This window comes from Myiozetetes cayanensis, unplaced genomic scaffold, assembly GCF_022539395.1.
Source record: "Myiozetetes cayanensis isolate MyiCay16 unplaced genomic scaffold, myiCay2020 scf4, whole genome shotgun sequence".
Classification (NCBI taxonomy): Eukaryota; Metazoa; Chordata; class Aves; order Passeriformes; family Tyrannidae; genus Myiozetetes; species Myiozetetes cayanensis.
In genome coordinates, this window is record NW_026087631.1 from 2,362,481 (window position 1) to 2,379,495 (window position 17,015).

The 17,015-nt window shown below is 42.5% G+C and overlaps 1 protein-coding gene across 1 annotated transcript; it reads left to right on the forward strand.

The window, feature by feature from the left end:
- Window positions 1-9,136: 9,136 nt before the first annotated feature.
- On the forward strand, window positions 9,137-16,663 carry NXNL2 (nucleoredoxin like 2). Its single transcript, XM_050329671.1, has 2 exons — window positions 9,137-9,451; window positions 16,131-16,663. The coding sequence occupies exons 1-2, from the start codon at window positions 9,150-9,152 to the stop codon at window positions 16,297-16,299; spliced, it is 471 nt and encodes a 156-aa protein (XP_050185628.1). The 5' UTR covers window positions 9,137-9,149; the 3' UTR covers window positions 16,300-16,663.
- The last annotated feature ends 352 nt before the right edge of the window (window positions 16,664-17,015 follow it).

Consider the following 17,015-nt stretch of genomic DNA (forward strand, 5'->3'; position numbering starts at 1 on the left):
TCTTCCAACCTGAGTGATTCTGCAATTCTGGAATACATTTTAGGCACCAAGCTCCTCAGATGCATACTGAAGATGAATACCCAAGCCTCTTCTGATGCCCTAGTTCCCCGCCCCACTGATTGTGTCTGGTTGCCTGAGACACTGGTCCCAAAGAGGGTTTATATTGTGTATCTCTGAGATTAGGGAGAGTCTGAGACTCTGCTTTGGCAGGAGTATCACCTGCAAAAACCAGGTGCTTATCTGTGTGAGCTGGCTGCAATAATTATTGTTAAAACTTGAGATACTGGCATTCTATGGCAAATGCCTCAACCTGTGCTGTATTACCAAACTTCTGATAAACCAGCTTCAGTTGGTTTCTTTCTATAGAAAGAAAAAGAGGAGCCATATAAAGGTGAAGGGTGTTTTGTTCTCTGCTACTGCAGGAATGAAAAATGCCCCTGAAGGCTTGGTTGCTGAGGAGCTCACTTAGGAGCAGCTCTGTTGTCAACGCTTTGAAGACAGTCATGTCCCACAGAGGTATTAGGGTGGCAGTAGGGGTCCTTCCCAGAGCTGCAGCTTCTCACATTGGTCAGGTTCCTCCTTGGGTGTATGAACAGGTTATGTTTTGAGAAGGGAAAAAAAAAAAAAAAAGCTGCTCTTTGGTCGGTGAGTTATTTATTTTGACAATTTTATTTTTTTTAATATACATGCTGTAAGCAGGTGATGATGTCAGGGGACTCCATTCTTTACTGGAAAGGACAAACTTCAGTAAAGATGTTTTGGAGGAGGTTGGGTTGCTGCAATTTAAGATCATTAGGGTCCAAAAGAAGAAGTAAGAACAGGTCAAGGAAACTACAGGTATGTTCTTTCATCCTCAACCACTGGATAATAGACTTTCACTGTTTTTACACAGAAGCATTTTTTTTCAATCCAGCTCTTGTTTCTCTTTCAGTAAGTTCCTGCCTTGGCATGTTACATCACTTAGCTCTTTGCCAATAACAATACCTTACTGTTTTAATTCATTTCAGGATTGGCAGCCTGGGAAAGTTATCAAGCTAGTAAGTGTTTTTTCTGCCCTTCCCACTGCCTTGTGAGTTTCCTGATCTCCAAATTCTGAGTGTAGAGCTGCTTATGCACAAGACACACCTGTGTATGCACAGCAGAAAGCAGCTGAGGTCTCAGCAGTGTAAGGTGGTGTCAACACTTCCCTATTCTGCTTAGATGTAATTACAAATTTCTACACAGTGTCCTTCTGGAATCATTTATGATTTGCATAACTTCACTCGTACACGACTTGTGTAAATGATTTCTCAGCCTGACAGTTTAAAAACCTCTCTGCTTTGGCACAGGTTCCACCCACACCCGTGCAATTAATCCTTAAATTTTCTTGTATTCAATGGGCTCTGACTTTTACAGGTCCTTTTTGAATATTTTGGTGCCATGTTGTTCCTCAGGTCTAAAGACTGAGGACTAAAGATCTGTTACATCTGCACATTTACTTTGATTTGCATAATCTCGTTACTTCTTAAGGATGTTCCACCGTGACCTCCTCACCTGTGAGGGGCGTATTTTTATTAAGTAAAAAAAATCAACACAACAATGCTACTTTAAACACTGATTCATGTTGACCAAAGTGATCTTAGATAAACAGACACTGTTTTGGGAGGGGAGAGGGGTTTTTTTCTTTCATTTATCTTTAATTTATCTTTTATTTTATTTTATTCAGTGAGAGGGCATCATTTATCTGGGTTTTAGGCTGATGCTTCTTAGTCCTGCTGTACTACCTACCTACCTATGGTATATTCAGCTTTGAAATGGACTGTGGGATGACTTCTTAAATTATGTTCATAAAGACCTTTACCACTGGAGCCATGCACTGGGAACACTGTCACACTTTCCAAAACAGCTGACATTCATTTGATTTTACAACACTGTTTACTAAAATCTAGCCATTTTTAACTTACATTTTTCTAACTTAGGCTCTCATTAATTTAATGAGTCAAACCCCAAATTAACTCTTAATCTGTGAGAACAGAGTAAATCAACACTAATAATAGCAGAAGCACCAGAGAAGATAAAATGAGTCTAAGGTTATGCCCAAAGTGTCGAGAGGGTAGCGGCAGCAATTTTTGCAAGCAACTTTTTGCTACATTGACACACGTTTTGTTATGAGAGTCGAAGCTGCGTCTTGCTGGGGATCCTGAGTATTTTCCAGCATTGTTCACACATTCAGTTCTCTGCCTTAAAAGGATATCCATTCAGCCTGACACAAAATTCTCTGCTATTGTCAGTGTGGCTCAGAGTATTGTCTACTCAGAAGCCCGCAGAGGAGAAGTAAAATGAAAGGGCGAGTTACAGTGCAGCTTTATGAAACAATGAGGTAAAAAAGCTAACTACTCTGATTCAGAACTTCTGATGGTAGGGGGAAAAAAAAACCATCAGAACATAACAAAAGGACCCATTATCTACTGATCGTGAGCTGCAAATAAAGAGTTCATTCTGAAAGAAAGACTAAACAAAAGGATGCTTAGGTATAAGAAATTTATTGTTTTACTGAAGATAATTAAGATTAATTATGGCTTACAGTGGGCAGTGCTTTCTAACACTGTAAATACAAACATCCTGGCCTTTAACTTGATATTGGAAGACTTAGCCAGTGCAAGACTAGAAGATGCATAACATTTTGACTTCCACAGATTTGGTCTACCACATGGAAATTCTCATATTTAAAACAAACAATGCAGGCAAGTGGCCCAAATTAACATCATATGTGCTCCAAATTCTGAATTTTTACTTCAACGAATACCACTCTTGCAGATTGCAAAATTACAACTACCCAAAATTACTACTAGTTGTTACTATGTAACTGTGCTCCTTAAGATAATCTGACAGTGTGCAAAGGAAGATCTGAATTGCTTCAGATTTTTAAAGAATAGAGTCATGTGGAAGGTAATACTTGAAGAGTGCTGAAAACCTTACCACAGAAAGCCTGTGATGCACTTCATGCTCTGTGTTGAGAAGCTCCTCTGTGGAATATAAACATTTTTTTGCGCTCAACATGTGTTCTGGATTGCAAAGATAAGTGGTGCTGCTGAGTATGTCTGTCTGTTTGAGTCAATTAGTAACAAAGAAAATATGCACTGTGCTGTTAAGACAAATTGGAATACTGTAGATATTCCCTTTTAAATAAACTATCACTGCAAGCATTTTAGAAATAACCAATGCAATTCCTTACTTGTTTGGGTTTTCACACCAAGATTAGTCCCTAATCTTGAATGGCTACCTGGCAGAGTAAAAGTGCAGAGTAACCCCCCAGAGAAAATGGTGCCATGGAGTGAAATCACCTGGGGCTGAAACCTGAACTGCCCTTGAGGATGGCAGTGAGACAGCGGGGGACGGCAGCAACTGAACCTGCTGCTCACCAGCCTTTCTGCCAGAGCTGTAAGGATACAAATACTTTGTTCTGAAGCGATAATCCCTTATGGACTGGGCCAGGTTAAGCTTTTCCCACTCTGTAGTGCTGTCTCTGCAGTGTGATTCACAACAGGTAAGGATGTCTCTGGCACTGGGGGTGTCCTGTCTGACTCCGGCTCAAGATCCAAGGCCGTCTCACAGAAAGATTTTGTGCCACAGCCAACTGGAGATGCAGAATGAAATGTGGTGTTGCTGTGAGGCTTCTTTCAAACTCAGCTGTCTGTTTATGGAGACAACACATCTGATCCTTCTAGTGGCAAACAACATGTAGAGCTTCAAGGTCCTTGGATCCCAGACCCGACTTCCCCACCTCTTCAGCGTGTCCCATTTGCAGCAGTCTGTTCCTGTGGCTTAGCCCTACAGCCCTCCCTGGGGCAGCCGTTTTTGCAGAGTTAACAGCCTTACAGTTTCGTGAGGAAGATAGTCTGAGTTAAAGAAATTCCTCTTCTGATTTGTTTCAACCACAGAACGAAGTCAACTGAAACACAAGAAGTTCCAGCTCACGAGGAAGAACTTCTGCACATTGAAGGTGGCAGAGCACTGGAATGGGTTGCCTTGGGAGGTCATGGAGTCTCCCTTTCTGCAGACATTCAGAACCCACCTGCATGAGCTTCTGTGTCACCTGCTCGAGGTGACCCTGCCTTGGCAGAGGCATTGCAGTGATTGATCTCCAGAGGTCCCTTCCAACACCAACAATTCCGATTCTGTGAAGGAGCAGCAAAGACCAAGTGTAATGAGCTGATCACAACCCTGATTTTCCAGCTCCCTGCACCAGCTGGGAAGGAGGAGGTAGTAAACTCAGTAGTGAAATTGAGCCTGAGAAGAAGAGGGGTGGGAGGAAGGTATTTTTGGTTTGGTCTTTCTTTATTACCATCCTACCCTATTTGTAATTGGCAATAAATTAGTTTTCCCCAGATTAGGTCGGTCTTGCCTGTGGTGGTACTTGGTAAACAATGTCCCTTAAAGACCATCTAGTTCCAACCCCCTGCCTTGGGCAGGGATGCCCATGAAAATTATGTGATTACATGAAAACCAAAGTTAACGAGGCACAGGCTAGCAGGTAACACCTGAGTCTTTGACATCTTTCATTCTCCCAAGTTAAATGTCATTTCAGAGCTCTAAAATACAGTCACTGTTTTAACTGATGCTTAACCGAAGGGACAGGTGTTATATTCTTAGGTTTTGGTCTTTGGTACTGGAGTTTTTAATCTATGATAATCTAGTGACATTGCTCTCCCAATTATTTCTCTGCTTCTAAGGGTTTTAAAATTAGAGCACATGATACCATAGGCTAGGAAATATTATGTATTCTGAGAACTTCTGTGCCAAGGGAAGGTCTCTGGCATTTTACAGTGGTTAGATAAAGCATGTGCAACATAAATGGCAATCCCAGCCCTAAAAAACCATTCCCTTCCTACAAACAGCAAAACCAGAGATTTAGCATGAAAATGAGCATGCCGGACAGAAAACTCTCTGTAGACTGTCTGCAAACCCCTGAGACAAGTGACTGCAGCGAGGTCAGTGTGCTCTGCCAAAACTCCTGCTGGCAGCTCCTGCTAACAGCTGCAATGTAGCTGCACTGGCATCTTGCTTATTGGCAGGAAAGTATTCCAGCTGCCAGCACTGCAGAACTTACATTGGCTTCCCCAGGACCTGTTCTTTTTTTTGCTGATGAAGCAAGATACCAGAGGGTGAAACAGGAACGTGGGCTATACAAAACCAAAGCTGAATACTCAAAGCATGCTCTGGTTGTGTTGATGTTACATTGTGAATGTGTAATAAACATGATACTCTAATGGAACAACAGGTCATTTCAAGTGTGTATCTTAAAGATGAAGCTTGAAAATATATTATTAGGCTGAAACGATGACATTATACATGACAAGCCTCTTAGTAGTGTCCTTTCCCCTTCTGTAAATAAAAATAATATAATTATTTTATTCTTTAAAATATAAATCTCTCCATGAAAATCAATATTGTGAATGCTCTCCTGAAATCACTGGTTTGATTAAATCATGCAGTCAGTCTTGCTGGAGGAGAGGCTGCTAACAGGATGGGCAGGAGTAGATGTGGGCTGTCCCCTCTATGACTGAAGACTCCATTTGAGTTTTGACAGCAGGGGATGTGCAGAGGCCAATCACTTTTGTATGCACCTATCAAGTTACTTAAAGCACCTGAAACTACTATTAAAACTCCAGAATCCTTCCTTGTGTTAGAATGCTCATGACAGTCGGGCTTTCTTCCATCCAAAGCTCTGGCAAGCGAATAGGGTTAGGTGGTGGCTGACAGTGACAGTGGAGGACTGAGCCAGATTCTGCAGGAAGACTCATGCAACCTTACACTTCTCATACGGCACATAAATGCAGGGTCTAATGCTGGATGGCTCTGACCCTGAAAGGAATGCATCCAGTAAAAGGAAAAAAAAAAACAGAAAAAAAAAAAACAGAAAAAAACCCCACACAAACAACCAAAAACAAAACAAAAAAAAAAAAAAAGAAATAAAATTTTTTTTAAAAGTCCACTTAGTTACATTAAATGGCCAAAAGGAAGGCTGGAGCAAAGTGAAAAGTGGGTCTGAACTCAAATGAAGTAGAGCAGAGTTTTACTATGGTGTTCTTCCACTTCTGCAGGTACAGATGCTGCTCCCTGTTGCCACGCAGCTTGCTGCTGTATTAGATGGCTCTGCATTGCTTCCCTGTTGTACCTGTTTGGGAGTCAGAAGTATTACAGCACTGGTATTTAGATTATCTAGCACTATTTGACAATTTGATATGCACTAATCAGGATAAAGTTAGATGCAAAGGATGTTTGAGCCAGGCTTTTCATACTGCAAGGAGAAATTCACATACCTTTGCTATTTTCCCAGTGGTCAGCACTGCTAATTTTGAAATCAAGAGAATGAAAAGATTGTCCCCAGAGTTGCTGCACTTCCTATAACAGATTTTTGGCATAGCTAGGATCTATTAATAGGTTTCAGTATTTCCTGATTAAAAGGAAAAATAGTCCTTGCAAACTCTCAAATCCAGGTAATATTGCAAGCGTTTGTAAGGGTATTCTTTCATCCTTGCTGTATGTGCTGTTGTTTATTTACACCAGTAACCCATGTTAAAATGGGACCCAGGGCTATGTTTCAAATGTTTGTTTTAAAACTGTTATCATAGAATCATAGAACATACTGGTATGGAAAAGACCTACGAGCAACCACCTAATTCCAGCTCCTGGCTGACCACTGCTGAGTGTGTAATAATGACCCATGTGTTTGGGTCTCAAGAACCCAGCTGAGGTAAAAGTGTTCCAAATGTGTCAGCTCTGAGGAGTGCTTTGAATATCTAATAACTGCTTCAGTTGGCAGGTTGTGTATGGTAAATTTTAAATTTTTTCTTTTTATTTATTTTATTTTATTTTATTTTGGCTCAGTAATTCTTTGTGTACTGGCTTCTTTCCACAGCCCATTGGTGAAAATGTTTTATTGATACAAAGAAACTTGCTCTTGTCTCTTTACCCTCTGTGAACCCTGTAGAAAGTAATTTTACCTGTTTTTCTCATCAATAACTCTGATTATAATAACTCTCTGCTGCAAAGCATGTTGTTATGTTTTATGAAAGTGGGTTAAAACCCCAACTATTTCATCTAGTTGTATCAATGATTGCTACATATTTAACTCTTCAATCCGCTGGTATGTAAGAATAGCAATACTTGAAGCCAAAAATTCCAGTCTGATTTTGTACAGGAATAAACTGAGCACAAGGTCACCTCCCACACACACACCCCTTTCCCTCCGAGGTCTTTTTTGGAAAGAGTTTTTCTTCTACCCACTTGACCCAAGACTTTTGTTTATCTACCTGTCACTTTCTGTCCCGATTGAGAGAAACAAGGTAGCATTTTAAATACTTGAAAATGTGAGAGGAAGCCCAAAGAAGAACCTCAGAGGTAACATATAGCAACGTTGTGGGTTTTTTGGTAGCATTCACGAAAACTAAACACCTGGTCAGTTTGGATAGGGAGATGCCTTCATCTGCCCTTCTCTTACCTGGTTTTTTTTTCCCTTTTATTATGTAGATGTCGCTAATTAAAAGACCGCTTTCTTCTTGTGCGAAAGCTTGCATATTTAAAAGAAAATACTTCAGTGATCATTATTTTCTAAGAGGTATTTTATAAGCAAACCAATCGTTACAAATCAGGCCTTTGTATTTATGTCCAAGTATAAATTACGATTCTGATATTCTAGTGGAAGAATGGGAAGAATTGCTTAAAATTGAAATAGCTTGAAAAGTGGTTTTTATTCAAATGCAGCCTTTCTCCATTCTCATGGACTATTGACCTATGTTGTTTTCAAACCAAAGTATCTCCTCTCATTACAGGAATGATATTTAAAACAACATAATCCTCCCATCTTTCACATCTCCCATCAATTCTTTCTCCAACTTTTGAGTGCTGTTTTGTGCTGTTCCCCCCTTCAGACTTCCACCTGATGTCAGAAGTAGAAGAAAGAGGAGCTGTGAAGGCTGCACTTCTTACAATAGCACAAATGAGAAATTAGGCTCACTGATTCTTTGATTTGCCACCCTCTGCCTCTGTGAGACTGCTTGTGAAACGGTGGAGTTGGAGCCTTTGAAACCTGCAGAATCACCAAGAAGCAACAAAAAAGTTTCCATGCAAGTTCAGGCTACCACAGGTTCACTATTGATATTCCTACCAATTTCGCCTTCAACCATTAAAAGTACATTTTCTCATTGCTTATGAACTGAAGCAATGAGGTTCGTTGTACCCACAGTTTGAATGTGAGCTATTTTTATGCTAGCTCCATTAGACACTTCGAGTACCCATTATAAACACTAGAATTGGTTCTGGGAGACTCTGATAATTTTTTAAAGATAAATTCTCTTCTAATTGGGTATTGTGCAATGAAAAGGAGACAGTGTAACCAGGTGTGGTTATCACCCTACTGCGATCCTTTAATTAAACTGCAATTTAATACCCCTTCAGCCAAATCATCTTTAATTTCCTTTTTGCAGGTCGCTTTAGGCAGAAAAGAGATTGCATATTTGTAATACAATGTCATTTTTATTAATTTCTAACTCAGTGTCATCTGGAGGGGAAAAAAAAAAAGCATTATTCAACCCAAACACGTGATAAATGCACTGGAATAAAACGAGAATTCCTGTCACCTGCTCGGACAGAGAATAGACAGCCCCCTTTTATAGCCAGAATTCTCCAGGTGATTTTCCGTGCCACGAAAAAATTCGGTGTTGGACATCCGACAATAACGAAGCTCGGTGCCAAAGCCGACCAAGCCTCGTGGTGAGATCTTCGGGGGAGACACGGTGGAGACCGCGGTAAGCTGAAGGGGGCCCGGCGCTGCTGTGCAGGCGATCACTGCTCAAACTCACCGAAAGTGAGCTGTCTTGAGCTGTCCTCGCATCCCCAGAGAGCCGATTTGGCCCTCGCAGGAACGAGGGCAGGGGCCGGGGCCGGGGCGGGGCCGCTCCTCCTTGGCTGCCGGGGAGCGCCGGGCGGCTATAAAGGCAGGGCTGGCGGCCGGGGGATGACAGGGCTGGCGTGTGGCTTGGCCGGGGACAGTGTCCGGCCCAGCCGGTGTCCCGGGAGGGTCCAGCCGGTGTCCCGGGAGGGTCCAGCCGGTGTCCCGGGAGGGTCATTGCGGGGCGGAGGCGCTGCGGGCTCCGGGCGCTGGCAGCATGGTCGATGTGTTCAGCGGGAGGCTCCTGGTCAGCAGGGACGGCCGCAGCGTGGACCCCGAGGAGGCCCTGCAGAACAAGGTCGTGGGCTTGTACTTCTCGGCCGGGTGGTGCTCGCCGTGCCGAGACTTCACCCCCGTGCTCTGCGACTTCTACACGGAGCTGCTGGAGGAGACCGAGCCGCCCGCCCCCTTCGAGGTCGTCTTCATCTCCTCCGACCACAGCGCCGAGGAGATGGTGGGCTACATGCACGCCATGCACGGGGACTGGCTGGCCCTGCCCTTCCACGACCCCTACAAGCAGTGAGTACCCGCGGCCGGCGGGGCGCTCCGCTGCCCTCCGTCAGCATCCGTGCCGGCATCCCTGCCCCGAGGGCCGGGAGAGGGCTGGGGGTGGGGGGACGGTATGGAACAGGGCAGTCCCTGATGCGGAGACCTCCAGCTCTGCCCCACCGACCCGCGCCTGCCTTCCCACCCCATCCCCTGGAGCCCGGGGTCTGTCCCTGGCTGTCCCTGCGCTCCCGGGAGCCGCGCCGGGTGACACACAGACTGTGACAGCCCTTGCTCTCTGCAGAGAAGTAACTTGGCTTCAGCCCGTCCCACCTGTAAAGAGCGCGGTTTTGCGTACTCAGTTTAGGATCCAAAACATCTTCTGGGAAAAGTGGGGACCCCAAGGGTTAACGAGATGACGCGAACAGTGAGTTGAAAAGAAACCAGTGGCAAATGAGGGGCAGGTGACTGCTTTTCAGGACGGCAGGAGTTGTTACTGAGGTTGTTCTGCGTTTGTCTAGATTAATGCTCTGGGAAAAAGGTAAATGAAGAAGCAGCAAAATTTGCGTTCCTGTTAAGTAGCTTGCTCGTGAAAAATACAAAAGGAAAGTTCGTGTCTGTGTGTAAGTAGCGGGGTGAAGCATAATACCAAGAACTGTTTTGATGACCCAAGTCAAGGGTGGAGACTCATTTGAGTGGCTTTGAGAAATCTGATTTACCTCCTACCAGGAAGTACAGACTGGGATTACAGGGGCAGAGGTAAGATGTTTAATGCCCCTGAAATACCTGTAACAGGAGACTTAAAATAAGTGTAAATAGTGGTTAAGGGATTCTGCTTCCCCACCCCCCACCCCCCACCCCCGAAATAAGTAGATTGTGGAAAATATTGTTGCAGATGACATCAAAGTCAAGGAGTTAATGTGAATTTTAAATATAGATTGGTTAGTGAAACTCCCAGCCAAATTTACTCTTCTGATAAAGAACTCTATTTTAGTACTTCTAGTAACTTCTAGTTTTCATTTAACTCTAGATCCAGCCCAGTGTGTTACCTGGGATAGAGCTGTGTAACACCCCAGCTACTCACTAAATGGGGAGAAGTTTTACTGATCTTCTTTTGTCAGTGCACTTTGACAACCTTTCCTTGCCTTGTTTGTGGTGTCACCCACCAGTTAATGTTAGGCCTTTTAACATCAGTTTCCACTGACTTCAAAATACATTGAAATGGTAATGTTATCTCCCATAATACTCCAAAGTCTTCCTAGGCAGTAGCTGTCTTTGGTGTCTACTAATCATAATAGAATGCAGGCAAGTTTCCTGACGGAAATGCAGCACTTGCAGTCCCTGCACCCAGCAAGCTGTTCAGTGCAGCCTGTGAGAATGCGCTTACAGCTTCAGCCCCTGTGGATTAGAGGTCTATTTCTGACTGCTCTTGCTCAAGTCATGTGGAATGGAGGTACAGAGATAGATTAATTGGCTTTTCTGTGGCAGGCCCTAATGTTCTTCAGAATCCTGCAGAGAAACATGGCTTGTCCTGGCAGATAACTGAGATCGTAGTGGCTTAACGAAGAACAAAGTGCAGAGGGATAGGAAAAGGTAATGTTTTTAAAGTTGTATTTCTTGCATGGACCAATAAAGGTCTGTGTGGAGATGTCCAAGGTGCTTAGGTTGGATTAACTGCTATTTTGGTGTCAGGGATATTGGGGAATCATTGTAGACTTAGAGCAGATGGATGTGTATTCACTAAATCAAATTATAATTCTGGCCAGGTACTAATTCTAAGTAAGAATATTATTTTAAAATTTACTAATACGACTTTTTTATTAATAGTATTTATTAACTTATTAACTGATACTTTAAAAGTTCCATTGCAAACGATTTGAATTGCTTATTTTGTGGACTGTGTGAAGAAAGCATTTCAGTATCTTCAGTGAGGTTAAAACATCCTAACTGGTTACTTCAGTGTTTAAGATACACAACTGCAGCAGAGACTGATTTCTCTTCTAGACACAATAAAGACAATTTTAAGCCTACCATCTAAAATACATTTCAAACAGATGTAGAGAGTTTCTTGGTGATGAATTTTGTCTTGCTAAGAAATAGCCAGCATTCCTACTCATAATAACACTGCAGTGTTAGGGACTACCTTCAGAGAAGCAAAATTCTGAATTCAGAGCAGGATTTCAAGACTCTTCCATGCTGTCAGCCCTGACTATTCCCCTGAGATGGGACTGCACCTTTACAACTTCATGTGGTCTGTGGCATCACTGATAGGAAATACTGTTTCTGATGCTTTGACTGTCTGCAGGTTAATGTAAATTCTTTTGCTGCCTGAGGCACAGAATTTTGATCCCTGAAGGGGAGTGTGAAGATGGTCTAGTAAGAAGTAGTGGGCTCTAGGAGGAGAAAGGGAATAGCAGAGAGGAAAAGTGGGTGTAGGACAGAACATGTCAACAACAAGAGCTAGTAAATGGGGGTGACATTTTAATTATGACTCGCGAGGACAAACTGCTGTGTTTGTACTGAACCCTGCTGTCAAAGGCACCATTCCCTGTGAGGGTGCCCAGCACATGCAGGAGTTCTTGCAGGTTTCCAGACTGACAGCAGGTATTTACCAAAACCCTGACCTGTGTGCCTCAGTGAAACTTAAAATCACTTAATTCCTGTAAAAGGAAAATAAAAAGGTTGTACCTACATCTTACCTCAGGAAGCTTTAGGTGTGAAGATGGACTGACACCTGCAGGGATACTGGGAGGGGGTCGGTTGCCAAAAACAAAGGCAGAAGAAGAATGTCAGGCATCTGAGCAGTTCTTAGTCTTTTCAGACTGCACTCCCAGGATCTCAACAGACACTTTGAAACTGAATCCCATCCGAGTGATGTGCGTGCTTATGCATCTGACACTTAACGCTGGAGAAATTTCACTTCATCCACTTCATGCAGAAACTTCAGAAGCAAAAGAAAACGCTTACAGCTGTGCATTAGAGGGTGTAATGCTAGAAGCAGATTAGCAAGGTGGCCATCACTTTCAAGTGACAGTGCTTCCAAGTGGAAGCCGCTAAAATTCAAATATTGCCAGACGTTGCATTACGCGTGAGTATAACGTGCACCATTCACATTCCCAAGAGTACATTTAATTTGCCCCATGTTGTTTGCACCCCAAAGAGCCTCCTGTGATTCCTAAACCTTTGCATGAAAGTGCTCGCTTTTGCCATGGATCAGCCTGGTTAGTCCTGGATCAGTCAGGTCCCTGCTGGGTCACTCCCTGCCCCCATGGGATGGAGGAGAAGAACTGAAGGGTGAAAGTGAGAGCACTTGTGGGTTGAAATAAAGACAGTTTAATAGATAAATCAAAGGGGAACATGCAAGGAAAGCAAGATGCCAAAATCAGTCACTACTTGCTGTCGGCTGACAGGCGTTTAGCAATTTCCAGCATAGCAGTGCCTCTCACGTGGTGGTTGCTTGGGAAGACAAATGCTCTGACCCTGAATGTTGGTTCATTCCCCCTCCTTTCCTCAGCTTTGAATGTTGATCATAGAGTTATGTGGTATGGAATATTCTCTGGCCAGTTGGGGTCAGCTGTCCCGGATGTGTCTCCTCCCAGTTTCTTTTGCACCCCCAGTCTACAGCGTGAGAAACAGAAGATGCCCTGGTGTTGTGTAAGCACTGCTCAGCAACAGCTGAAACACCGGTGTGTTATCAATGCTGTTTTGGTAACAAACCCAAAACACAGCACCTTGCAAGCTGCTGTGAAGAAAATTAGCTCTGTCCCAGCCAATGTCAGTATTATCAAGAAATGTAAAATTCACCTTCTTCTAAATTTTCATCCAGCCTTCTCATAAGAATCAGAAGACCTAACAATTGCTATGACTCCCAGTTTGTGTCAATCTTAATGTCATGTGTGGGGCTAGGAGCTGGACTTGATGAGCCTTGTTGGGTCCCTTTCAACTCAGCATCTCCTGTGATTCTGAGAAATGAAGGTTACCCTTTCACATTCAGACCTTCATGGCCAAGTTCTGACAAAGGGTTTGGCTGAAAGATTCCCTGTGTCTGTCCAGAGGTTACTCAGTCAGTCTTCCATAGCTATTATTTTAGTAGCTTTCCTTCTGCTTTCTCTGTTTGAGTCAGTAAGGCACAGTACACAGCTTTACTCTTAACTGGGGATACCCAGACAACTGAGTAGGAACGTCATCATTTACATCACTGTATTTTACTCTAAGAGTTGGGTTTGCCTTTGTAGCTTGTGATATTTCTGTTTATGGTTAATGATTTTATAAGTTGCCTTTGCAATCAGTCCCATGGCACATATGTCATTTGTTCACGTGAGTCATGGGATTTTAGATCCCTGTAGGAGAGGGTGATCTTAACAGGTTTTTAAAAAGTCATTTTTGTAAGCACAAGTACACAGTGATTAAGAAGCATTGTTTGCAGAACTGTTCCTGAGCCACCTTCAGCTCCACTCTCTTACAGGTTGTGTGCAAATGTAAGCAAAATCTGTGCGTTCTTTGGTCTGATTTGATGCAAGCAACCTTCAGCCAAGAGGCTGTGTAAACGAGATGTTGTGCTGGGGTGCATCATCTGCCTGTGCATTCCCTTAGGAAAGAGAAGTGTAGGCTTCCAGTCTCCATAGCAAATCACCTTCAGCCTCCTACTGTTCTGTCTCTGATTGCTGCAGTTTTGCTGGGCATCCCAAGCTAATTTACTGCCCACTGAACCAGTAGGAAGCATCTTCCACCCCACCCGTCTTGTTTGCCATTCAAGTGGTATGAGGTGACAGGATTTTACATGGCTTCCACATGAACTTGATTTGGAATGTCGTGGGTGCTTTTCCTCACATTTTAACAGGTTTGGGAAAGATTCGATGGAGATTCTTGGTGGATTGCTTTCATTTCAGAATTCACTGAGAAAGCAATCCTGTTTCTATAACTTATTATTGCTGCTTCTGAAGTATTTCCTGAATTACTGTACAGCCAGTGTAATGGCAGACCTGAGTCCTTTGCCTGTTGATTTTATTTCTCTTAAGCAAAAATATAGAAGGGAAGTCATGTTTCAGGACTGCCTTGCCTGGATCAGCATTTTGCTTAAGTCTTATTTTCTATATTTTTGCTCTCTCTCTTCCCCCCCCACCCCAGGAAATCACAGAGAATGTCTTCATATTATTGCCACGTTTTTTAACAATGTCTATTTTCTTTTTTTCTAGTCAAAGTTCTGTGGCCTTTGAACCTCACACAGGAATTTTTCTTGCTTGTGGGGGTGGTGCTCAGGCACTACATTTTCTTTTGGTATTTACATTTTGTTTTGAAAGAGGCGTTCATATCTTGGAATTTGGCTATTCTGTTATCACTTCTGCCTGTCCTCTGTTTCTTCTAAAGCTACTTAATTTCTGTTCACTTTGATTGATATAAGGCAATGCAGGAAGGTGATTTTCCATACAACAGGTTACATCTGTTTTGGCAAGGCTTTTAGTTCACTTAATCTGTTTCTTACACCCCTTCTGAAACATGTGACTTCTTCTTCAAAAACTGATTAATTTTTTTTTTTCTGGAAACAATTTAGGCTGCATAGCCTTTGTTTCAGGTGTAGATTTTATGTTCCTCACTTTTCCTGTTAGATGTCTGTGACTGTAGGTTGAGTCCCTGCCACTAAAATTGTGGGGTATTGTTTGTGATGTGCCAGAAGGTATTTTCTTTAACTTCTAAAATGAACATCAGGAATCCATTAGAATCAATGTTGTTTCATTCACAGCTCTCTAGTGTGAACATCTACTACAATGAGTAGATGTGCTGAGGAGGTGGGTAATAGTTTTTCTATCTTTTGGCTTACTTTGAAAGGGGTGAGGAAACCAATCCAATGCATTTCTGACCCTATGACCATCGGCCTGCTTCTCTGCCTGATGATTTGTATTCAGCAAAGCTTTGCTTTTCTTCTCTGGACATTTCATGTTAGTGAAAACAGTGGCCTTGCTATTGCTGTGTTTTGAAAGGATTTGGTTTTGCAGTGTCCTGATAAATATGAAAGGAAGCTTCAGACATTCATTATCTGCTTTTCTTTCCGAGCTGCAGCTGGGGCCATGAGCTGGTTCTGGAGTTCCTGGAAATGCTTGAAACTCTTCCTATTGACCTGCACTCTCAGCAACTAACTCTGCTTTTATCTGATGCATTCAGATAAATTGTTTTTCATAACTCTCTAGTCTTCATCTTACTGATAACTTCCAGCTCATCTGTATGAACAATGAATTCTGTTTTACTACACCACGGGGCTGACAGTGCACGAACACCAGCCTTCCTTCTCTGTTGTGTGTATTACCAGTCACACCTCTTTGTTTTTTATGTGCTCCTGTCAGCAAGTCTTCTTGTTTCTCTTCGTACGTTTTGTGCCCTCCAGGTTTTCCCCCCGCAAATGTTATTTTTATTAGGAAATCTATAAATAACCTGTTTTCCACGTAGAATTTAAGTCTCTGCTCCTGTGGAAACTGCAGGCAGGAGTGAACAGTAGTTACAGGAAGGATGCTGCAGCTCTCTGAACTCCAGGGCTGTGTTCCCTCGTGCAGACTCCCAGCCCAGTGCTCTGTCCCAAGCTCTGAGGAAGCCTAGGCACTCACCACTTCTGCTCCCCAAAGCTCCTGACTGCAGTAGCCCTCATATAAGAGACCAGGACTTTTCTTAAAATGCTCCTAACAGTATGATTTATTTGTAATTTTTTTTTTCCCCCCCTCAGTGATCTGAAGAAGAAATACAACATAACAGCAATTCCTAAACTGGTGATTGTGAAACAAACTGGAGAAGTCATTACTGACAAGGGAAGAAAACAGATCAGAGACAAAGGGCGATCCTGTTTTCGGAACTGGCTCGAGAGTGCAGACATCTTTCAGAATTTTTCCAGCTAAAAATGACAAATGAAAGTAAGAAAAGGCGTCGTGGAAAACTTGGTAGAGCTCTGAAAAGACTCTTGACTTGTTCAGAATAAGAAGGGTAAGGCTTGTTTGTCTTTGCTTGTAAACGAATTTTGGTTTTGGCTAGAAGATCAGCTACTCCAGTAAGTCATAAAATGCAGTTATTGTTTTATTTGTATTGTTCTATCTGTGGAATTCAGTATGAACCAAAGCATTCCTGATAATACTGAAGAACTTCAAAAGCATAGGCTGTTTTAGACAGTAGTGATGGGAAAACTGTACAAACTATACAAAGATTACTTTGCAAAATCTGTACAGTAAAAATAAATGCAAAAAGACCTATTTTGTTGATGACAGTTTTTTTAGGTGATTAGAATATTTTATTAAGAAAATTAAATTGTTTGCTTTAATAAATAACTGTTTATGAAATGTCTCTTGTGTCTTTCTTATCCATCTTAAAAAAGATAATCAGCAAATGTCATGATTTTAAAACAGAACGCGTTTGTCAGTAATGAAGAAATATTCTTTTATTATATTTTAATTTTTTTGAGGGATTTATTTATATATATTTATAGTTTTGCTTAGTTTTCTTTACCCCTGGACTTGTCCCTAATAACCTAAATTTGGGATTGGAACAAGGTGATCTTTAGAGTGTCTTCCAGCTCAGGAGTCTTGATTCCCCAGAACAACAAAGTGTGGTTGCTCTGCAG

Coding starts and splice junctions, on each gene's coding strand:
- NXNL2 (XM_050329671.1), top strand. CDS start 9,150: ATGGTCGATGTGTTCAGCGGGAGGCTCCTGGTCAGCAGGGACGGCCGC. Junction 9,452..16,130: donor TTCCACGACCCCTACAAGCA/GTGAGTACCCGC, acceptor TCCCCCCCTCAG/TGATCTGAAGAAGAAATACA.